The following is a 10,049-nucleotide window of genomic DNA, read 5'->3' on the forward strand; positions in this document are numbered from 1 at the left end:
AGGATCTTGAACCATTTAATCCTGAGCCATTTTTTTTTTGCTTTTTTGTTTTCCCCTCCCTATCCAAAAGCCCTAACTTTATTATTCCACCTACGAGGAGGGCTTGTTTTTTTGTGGGACGAGTTGTAGTTTTGAATGACGCCATTCCTTTTATTGAACTGGAAAACAGGAAAAAAAAAAAATCCAAGTGCAATGAAATGGTGAAAAAAAAAAATGCAAATCCACAAATCTTTTTTAGGTTTTGTTTTTACGGATTTTTTTGTTTTTGTGGGAAAAAATGACTTGGCAAGATGATTCCCTAGGTCAGTGTGATTTACGGCAATACCTAACATGTATAGGATTTTTTTTTATGTAAAGGGGTATTCTCAACTTTGAAATGTATTCCATATCCAGTAGTTGGACCCCCAGGAATCTGGAAGTTATCCCCGTATCCCATGAATAGGGTATAACTTCCAAACTTGAGAATACCACTTTAAGTGGTGAAAGGAAATTTGTAAGAAAAAAAAATTCACTTGTGGCGCCATTTTCCAAGACCTGTAATAGTCTTATTGTATGGTAAGTGGAGCTATGTATGGGCTTGTTTTTGTACCCTGAGCTGTCGTTGTTATTGGTACCATTTTGGGAACAATACATTTTGATCATTACTTATTGCATTTTTTTTTTTTTTTTTTTATAATATAGCTCCCCCTTCTTCAATAGTTGCTGTAAAGTGACTGTAGCTTGAGATCTTTACCATTGTCTTGTTTTTGTCCCATCTCTCACTTTTTTAGCAGCTGCAGCGTCCTCTGCTCCAGTGCCAGCTGTTAACAACCCTCTCCCCGAGAAGGAGCGCCAACACATTGCAGAAAGGCTTCTGAGGGTAATGTGCGCCGATCTGGGAGCTCTGAGCGTGGTCAATGGAAAAGACTTCTTGAAGCTGGCGCAAACCCTTGTAGACACTGGAGCTCGTTACGGGTCATTTGCTGTTAATGAAATTCTGGGTAACATGAACACGCTGGCTCTGAAACATCTGCCACGAATGTACAACCAGGTCAAAGTCAAGGTGACCTGCGCCCTAGGAAGCAACATCTGCTTAGGAATCGGGGTTACCTGTCATTCGCAAAGTGTCGGTCAGGACTCGTGTTACATCCTCACCGCGTATCAGGCTGAAGTGAATCAGATAAAACGCTATGTGCTGGGAATTAAAGATGTGGACAGTAGAGAAAGTGGGGAATTCATCCACCAGTGGGTGCAGAACATTCTCTCGGAGTTCGTTATGTCAGAGATTAGGACAGTATACGTAACGGATTGCAAGGTGAACACGTCCGCATTCTCCAAGGTTGGGACATGCTTGCGATGTTCTGCTTGCTCATTGAACTGTGTGGTACAAAGTGTATTAAACAAGCGTACGTTGCAGGCCCGTAACATGCATGAGGTCATAGAGCTGTTGAATGTTACCGAAGAGCTGGCAGGGTCAACTGGTATCGCCAGGGAGACTTTTGGATCCTTGGAAGAAAACTGTCCGCCTCCTTGCTGGAACTCTGTCACAGACTCTCTCTTGCTAGTTCACGAGCGGTACGAGCAAATATGCGAGTTTTACAGCCGGGCCAAAAAGTTGAACATCATCCAAAACCTAAACAAGCACCTACTGAGTAACTTAGCTGCCATATTGGCCCCAGTGAAACAAGCCGTCATTGAGCTCAGCAACGAACGTAGACCAACCTTGCAGCTTGTTCTTCCCACCTACGTCAGGTTGGAGAAACTCTTCACCTCAAAGGCCAATGACGCTGGGGTTATCAGCAAGCTCTGTCACCTGTTCCTCGAAGCTTTGAAGGAGAACTTCAAGGTCGAGTCTGCACACAAAGTCGCTATGATTTTGGACCCTCAGCAGAAACTACGGCCCGTTCCTCCATACCAACACGAAGAAATTATCAGCAAAGTCTGTGAACTGATCTTCGAGGTCGAAGAGACTGAGTTCGAAGCGCCAGCCAAAAAACCTAGACAATCCACCGAGACGACCACAGTTCAGGAAGAAGATCGGCTAGGGAAGAACGAGGTCTATGACTATTTACAGGAACCTGTCTTTCAAGTGACTCCGCACCTTTTCCAGTACTGGTCTTCAGTTTCCCAAAAACACAAGCACCTCTCCAAATTGGCCTTTTGGCTATTGGCAGTCCCTGCAGTCGGCGCGCGGAGCGAGTGTGTAAATACATGTGAACAAACATTACTTATCAAAAAAAAGAGACTCCTCAGCCCTGAGGATATGAACAAAGTCATGTTCTTGAAGTCAAATATGCTTTGAGCTGCTCGTATTTTTGGGGTTTTTCAGACTTCTTTTAAAATACTGTTCCAAAAATTAAAAAAAAGTGAATGACAAAGGATTTTTATGCTGAAAACACTGTGGACCTCAAAAAGGAAACGCTAGGAACCAAGTGCTGTTTTTTTCTTTTTCTGGTTTTAGTTTCTTGAAACTCGAGAAAGACAGAGTTGTTTTTAGGATCACCTACAATCGATGGCGACTGTTCTTTTCGCTATAGGCAGCTGACTTCCAAAGTCACTTGAAGATTTTATTTTATTTTTTCTTTTCCTCGAAGTTAGTTTTTCTCTACACATAGTAACTATTTATTTTTCACGTTTTTTGGCAGGGCCTAATAATACAGTGTGTTTGTTAAATTGACTCATAAAATAGTTAAAAAAATAAAATAAATAAAAATATCGGGGAAAAGAGATAAAAATAAATAATATTTGAAGGGAACAAGAAAGAGCCAACAACCAACTGTGAGGATGGAGAACTGCGGATTTATCTCCGTTCCCCGTTTATGCTTTGTCTAAAGTCTTTTAGGTGACAATGCCCTGTTGTATTTTTTTATGGCTGTTCTTTAGACTACTGACTGTACTGTTAGGATCAGCATTATTAGTCCAAAAAAATGTTTCACCTAAATTAGAAATGGTCTGGAATGTAATGATAGAATCTGGTCAGCAATGATTGTGAATGTATGTGCAATATCCAGCATAAAAGATGCCCACACCAGAATCGTAGCACAAATGTCAACCCGCTGCCTGGCTCCTCGGAAAGGGCTTTATAACCACTTGGTAATATTAACCTAAAAGGGTTCTCAAAGATCATACAATTGTCTTTTTGTTTTTTCTTTGGGGGAGGGGAGTAGGTTTATACAGGCACTGCACCACCCTTGTCCATAGGCTGTCTGTGGTATTGCGGCTCTGGCCAGTAGATGACTGTCTTGGGAAGAAAAAAAACTTCCTATTCAACTCCCTTTGGGTTTTACCTTGATGGCTGATTCTTCTACAAACACTGCCACTCCTGTATACAGGTTGTGTCTGGTACCTCAGCTCCATTGAAGTGAATGTTTCTGAGCTTAAATACAACACACGGCCAATGTTTAGGAAAAACAAGATGACTTTTTTTTTCTCCCTAATGTTAGACAACCACTTCATGCACTCGGTAATTTGTGTATTTTGCCTTTCCTGCCACTTAAAGATCACTACTCGTGATGGGCTTGCGTGCTCAGCACTTCTCAATACTCGATTGAGCTTCACGTGGTACTCGAGTTCCCATGAGAAGCTGATTTGAATTATCTGAGAGAGAATTTTTCCATCCTCCGGAAAACTGCTGGAGTTTGCCATTCCCTTCCATTCTACTCGAGTTGAGCAAGTTCAAGCCTCCGATGTGCTCCATTCGAGGACTGAGCATTTCAGTGCTCGATCAACACTGATCACTACGTATCCTACACTACCTCTAGTTCTTCTCCATCACCTCCTGGTCTTCCCTGCCAGCCCATGTAGTGCTATACAGAAATGGGTATCGCTCATGGCTTAATGTAAGGTGCAAGAACAACAATTCGGATCATATACAGTGCCTTGAAAAAGTATTTATACCCTGTGAACTTTTTCACAGTACACCATCAAACTTCAATGTATTTTCTTGGGATTTTACTTCCTATACCAACACTAAGTATTTGTGAAATGTAAAGGAAATGATACATGATTTTCTACATATTTTAAGAAATATAAATCTGAAAATTGTGACGTGTATTTATATTTAGCCCCCTGTATTCCGATACCCCTAAATAAAATCCTGAGTGACCAATTGCCTCCAGAAGTCACATAATTAGTAAATTGAGTCCACCAGTTTATTTCCAGTTTAACTACAGCTGTTCTGTGAAGGCCTCAGAGGTTTGTTTGAGAACATTTGGGATCAAACAGGATCATGAAAACCAAGGAACAAACCAAACTGCTCAGGGATAAAGTTGTGGAAACGAATAAAGCAGGGCTAGGTTATAGAAAGTAAAATAAAAAAATAGCCCAAACTTTGAACATCTCACCGAGAACTGTTCAATCCAACATACAAAAATAGAAGGCCCAATTCACAACTGCAACCCTACCACCACATGGCTGTCCATCTATGCTGACATCCCAAGCAAGGAGAGCACTAATTATAGAAGCAGCCAAGAGGCCCATGGTCACTCTGGTGGAGCTGCAGAGATCCACAGCTCAGGTGGGAGAATCTGTCCACAGGACAGCTATCAGTCATGTACACCACAAATCTGTCCTTTATGTAAGATTGGCAAGATGCAAGCCATAAGAAGTCATGTTTGCAAAACGTGATGTAAGGGACACAGCAAGCAGGTGGAAGAAAGGGCTCTGGTCAGATGTGAGCAAAGTAAAACTTTTTGTGAAAAATACAAAATGATAGGTGTTGCAGAAAACTAAATGCACATCACCGTGAAAACACCATTCCTACCGTCACACATTGGTGACCACATCATGCTGTGTGGAGGCTTTTCTTCAGCAGGGGCAGGGAGCTGGTCAGAGTTGATGGATGGTGCTAAATGCCGAGCAGTCCTGGAGGAAAACCTGTTAGAGGCTGCAAAAGACACGAGACTTTGGCATAGGGTTCACCTTCCAGCAGGGCAACGACCCTAAACATACTGCCACAGCTACAATGGATGGTTTAGATCAGAAAAGGGGAAAATTTTTCCTGCCAAGGGTCATTTGAATATTTAAGCCTTCTTTCGGGGACGGTACAAATTGTGTGCTAATTCCGCCCACAAAGTAAATTGTGACGCTGGCACAGGGTGTAATCTTTCATTACACTTGCCTCAGTAGTGAATGCTGCGTGAATGTGCTGCTGGCCCAAGCGCTATGGTCCCCAGGAATCTGCCCAGGGGACGGGGAAATGGCCTGAGGTTCTCCACCCCTGGTTCCCTGGTTTAGATCAAAGCTTATTCATGTGTGTGAATGGCCCATTCACAGTCCAGACCTAAATCCCAGTGATCCCATCTCACTGAGGTAGAGCAAGTGTGCAAAGACGGGTCAAAAATGTCATCTCTAGCTGTGCAAAGCTGGTAGAGACAGACCCCAAAAGACTTACAGCAGTAATTGCAGCGAAAGGTGGTCCTACAAATTACTGACTCGGGGCTGAATACAAGTGCATGTCACACTTTTCAGATTTATATTTTAAAATATTTAGAAAACCAAGTATCATTTCATTTACACTTCACAAATATTTGCTACTTAGTGTTGGTAAATCACATAAAATCCTAATAAAATATATTTAAGTTTATGGGTGTAACGTGAAGAAATGTGGAAAAAAAAATGTCCTTGGGGTAAGAGTACTTTTTCAAGCTATTGCATTTATGTCTGTGTATAATAAATATATAATTTATTTTTTTTGTTGGGAGGGGGTTTAGTACCACTACTTACACCTAATAAAGCTTACTAATCTCATTTACTGTTGGGCAGTGAGCTACTCTCCAACACTTTATGTAATGACTCCAATATACGGCGATCAACATAGAAATGCAATGAGGATATACAGGTAACCGGGTTGTACAGAAGGTCTGCACTCCGCGGAGTTGAGTACAGATCTGCTGGGAATATAGAAATCTGTCCATCACTGGTGAGAAGGGAGCGAAAACAAGCTCCTGTCTGCTTGGCATGAATTATAATCCAGCACAAAGGCGGTTTCCACTCAAATGTTTTTTCATTTTGTGATACTCAGTCATTTGCTAGGGTTGTGTATAGCAATCAGGTCATCTTCACGTCATTTGAGGCGCTTTTAACTAGGCTTAAACTGTTCATTTTTTTTTCTAGTTGTGTGCATTCAGCCAAGTTTTACTGTTGTTTTTTTTCTTCTAAAACACTTTTCTGATGGAACCAAAGCTTCTTTAGATTTCATGTAACCAAAGGGTAGATTGGGGCTTTAAGGAGAAGGGGGGTATCTAAAAAGGTTCCTCCCCCCTTGTTTTTGAGTGATTATCCATTTATGATACATTGTGCATTGCAGTTTACACCTATGGTTGTTCTGAATGGAGTTTTAGAAATTCCCAGCGAGCCTCTTCATTGCCGGTGCCCTGTCCACATTGTACTGGCCTCTAGCAATAGATACAACATTGCATGCGGTATATGGAAATATGCCACAATATTATGGAAATAACAGTATAAAAAAGACAAGATACTGGTAGCAGAAAACTGCAATTAAAGGCATTATCTGTTCCCACTCACTTCTTATGACACCGCACGCCTGACCTAGGCAAGTGCATGTGTCCCAGCCTAATAAACGCAGGCGTGCTCGATCATCTCATCATCGGCACTGTGAACTTCCACTGTAGATGCCAGTGGCGCCAAATGACCGCTTTAAAATTTAAAAAGAAGTGAATGGCCCAGAAGAAATGATTAGAAAAATAAAAAGTGATAAAGTTAATAACTAACTTTTAGGGATGCACACACCGCCTCGGTTTCCCATAATCATTTTAGTGCCACAGAAGCCTTAAAGTATATTTTTACCTCACACAACAGCTAGGGGGCAGCTATTCTGTAGGATGTGCTAATTTATTGAGAAATGATGTCACTTGCTCCTACCTTGCCACCTCCTACTACGGTGAGGACGTACATCGCACACCTTAGGCAGCAGGTACCTTACAGGGCACTGGAATATAAGGGGAGGCCAAAAAATTCTCTGAACTCTACAAGTTTTCTAGTGAGCTTTAACTTGAAGATTAACCAAATTATCTACGGTTGTACTAGGCTTTCACAGAACCAGGGTGCAGAATAACGCATCTATCTCATGACAATACACTGACCCACCCCCTTTTATATAGCAAGTATATGAAATTTATTTAATTTTTTTTTGTACTGCTAAAATTCAGAATTGTGTATTTGATTTTGTCTCATTTGCTTGCCAGAGTACTCCTTACCTCTGTGTGGTGTGTCTATAATCTATATGGAGAATTGTGCCGACCCTGTATATATTCAGCATCTACAGAGAACCTTTAGTCCACACCGATAATGCTGCCGTACAGCAAAACGCACGAGGTTTAGCTGAAATTTTACCAGTCTGAGAAATATGACTGACGATTATATGGACTTTGCACTGTGTTAAGATTGAGCCCGATTGGGAAAATACTCAGCGGAAAATGTGCTCGTGGCAAATCGGCAAAAAAAATATTTTTTTACTTTTGTCTTGTAAATGTTTTCAAAATGTTAAGAGATAATGTGAAGGGAAGGGTTTGATGAAAGAAGGAGGGTGAAAAAAAAAAGTTGATGGCAATACCACATGTTCACTCCACAGCTCGACAAGAGTCCGGACAGAAACCGAGAATCACACAATAGATTTTCTAAACTGGGTTTTCTACAGGTATTAACAAATATTTTTCGTAATCCTTTTTTCCGTTTGGTGTGTAATATTTCTTAATACCGGTAGTGTGCGTTCCTTTCTACTTTTTTAGTAACAATATTTTTCTACAGATCACATTCGCCTGCGTGGTGCTGACGGACGGTTGGGACGTGCCGCACATCAGCTCCACGTACTGATCGTCTGGTCAGATCGCTCTGAAAACTTCCGGTTTTACAAAATACTTGTTTGCTTTGTTGGCGCAGAGCAAGAATCTCACACGTGAGAGCAATACTGCATGATGAGGAGGGATTCTTTGAGGGTTTTTGTAATAAAAAAAAAAAGGTTTCATTTGTTAAAATTTGCAGCAGCGATGGAGGAGTTTCTTTTTGGAGTTGTGAAAAAAGTTTCAATTTGCACCTTTAAAATGTGACAGTTTAAAAAATATATATTTAGCATTTTTTTTTCCGTTTTTTTGAATCTCCACGTGATCTTAGGGATGTGCCATTTTATAACAGCGTCACCAATATTTTTAAGTGGTACCAATAGTTACCATATTATAAATGGTTTATCAATGACCAGAATGTTTTTTAATTAAGGATTATTTGGGCTGTACTACATTGAAGGCTGTACTATGTAATTATCGGGTAAGATTATCATCAAAGTCTTACATTTAAATAAGAAACTTCTTCCCTTCTCTTGCGTTGTACAAAAGCTTCCTGACATTTGTACGTTGCAGATTTACTAGCAGCCACAAGGACTGTACGTGGTTTTCTGTCCTTTGACACCTGTATCAACGAGAAGCTGTGTTTTTTTTTCTCTTTTTTTTTTTTTACATATAGACATTTCACAAACGTTCTATATATTAAGAATTCTATAAATATCTATATATAAAGCTGAACAGGTTTGCAGTTTTACCAGCTCCTTGTATAGGTTCCATACTGATGGTCCAGGATCAGAGGGCAATCACAAGGGGGAAAAATAGCTCATGAGCGAATTTGTTCGTTTTTTGTCCCCAAATCTGATTTTGACATATTCGAACACTATTCGTGCTGAATGTTTCTTTAATGATCGTTTCCGAACATATTCGGTAATTTCTACTCCCATTGACTCTAATGACGTTCGGATGTGTTCGAATATTGCAAAAACAATATTCTGAACCGAATCCAAACAAATTTGCTCATCTCTACTCATGAATAGTTAATGCAGCAAATATTTTCTGATACCTGATGCCAAGACAGACGACACATTGTACATGTGAGGACAACCCAGTTGCTCGCTGACTTTGTCTGTGATGTATTTATGGTTTTACAATAAAATTCAGTTCTAAAAAAGCAAAATGTGAACTTGTATTATATGGGTGAGGTCTTGATCATGGAGCGGAATTGTGTGTTGGTCACAACTTCAGGTTTCCTGTTCCAGCCAGAGAGGGATGGAAATTGGCATGAAGCTGGCCTCGTTGTGAGAAGAAAAGTAATAAGGTATACAGTAGTGTTCAAAAACATAAGTTAATTAAAAAAAAAATCTTTAAACTAGTTTTTATTTCCATGCATTGGAAACATTGCACACTGTTTTCCAATTCAAAATATAAAGAGAACATGTATATAATTTTTTTTACTTTACAGAAAATTAAAAATGAACATTGGGCTGTTCTTTAAAAATAGTGTCTGGATTTGTCTTTACAAACTCACAATATGTACCATTTTTATGACGATTTAGCATTGCTGTAAATCACTAACCTAATATTTAGTTTAAAAAAAACTGCGTATATAACTGCTTCACATCTATGTTGCATAGAGTCAACTAACACCTGTCAACTGTTATTCCAGCCCAGGATGCTTGGACTACATACCATAAGTTTTTGGCATTTGTTGGTTTTGCCTCACAAATGGCATTTTTGATGTCACCCTAAGTGTTCTATAGGATAAAGGTCCGATTGGTCTGGCCACTCCATAACCTCAATTTTGTTGGACTGGACTGGAATCAAGATTTTGCTCGTTTACTTGATTGTTTAGAAGGTCGGCTTGAAGCACCCATTTCAAGGGCATACCATCTTCACCGCAAGGCAACATTACTAGAGATTAGCGAAACTGATCGGGTCCCTGCTTATTCGGCAAGCTGTAGCGCTTACCGAATAAGTTACAGCGGGAACTTGGTTACATGGAGCACGCCAGCTGATCGTTGCCGCAGCTGCATGTGTCATGGCTGTGTCACAACACAAGCATGAAGAGCCCAGCATACAGGCTCTCCATGCATGTGTTGTGACTGACAGCCACTATAAATGCAGCTGTGGCGCGGATCAGCTGGTGCGCTCCATGTATCCGGGTTCCTGGGGTAGCTTATTCAGTAAGCGCTATAGATTGCCGAATAAGCAGGGACCCGAACAAATTTGTTAATCTGTAAACATGACCTCTTCAAGTATTTTAATATATGCAAA

At 40.5% G+C, this 10,049-nt stretch overlaps 1 protein-coding gene across 6 annotated transcripts in view; it reads left to right on the top strand.

The window, feature by feature from the left end:
- The window catches only part of ZNF618 (zinc finger protein 618), a 183,758-nt gene extending 174,806 nt beyond the window's left edge, over positions 1-8,952 (top strand). For all 6 annotated transcript variants that reach the window (XM_073541369.1, XM_073541371.1, XM_073541374.1 and 3 more), the window contains one exon: positions 771-8,952. In XM_073541369.1, the coding sequence (XP_073397470.1) occupies positions 771-2,281 (1,511 nt within the window). In that variant the 3' untranslated portion in view covers positions 2,282-8,952. The remainder of the gene's footprint in view (positions 1-770) is intronic.
- The last annotated feature ends 1,097 nt before the right edge of the window (positions 8,953-10,049 follow it).

The sequence above is a fragment of the Dendrobates tinctorius genome, unplaced genomic scaffold, assembly GCF_039654945.1.
Source record: "Dendrobates tinctorius isolate UK_male_01 unplaced genomic scaffold, ASM3965494v1 ptg000120l, whole genome shotgun sequence".
Lineage (NCBI taxonomy): Eukaryota > Metazoa > Chordata > Amphibia > Anura > Dendrobatidae > Dendrobates > Dendrobates tinctorius.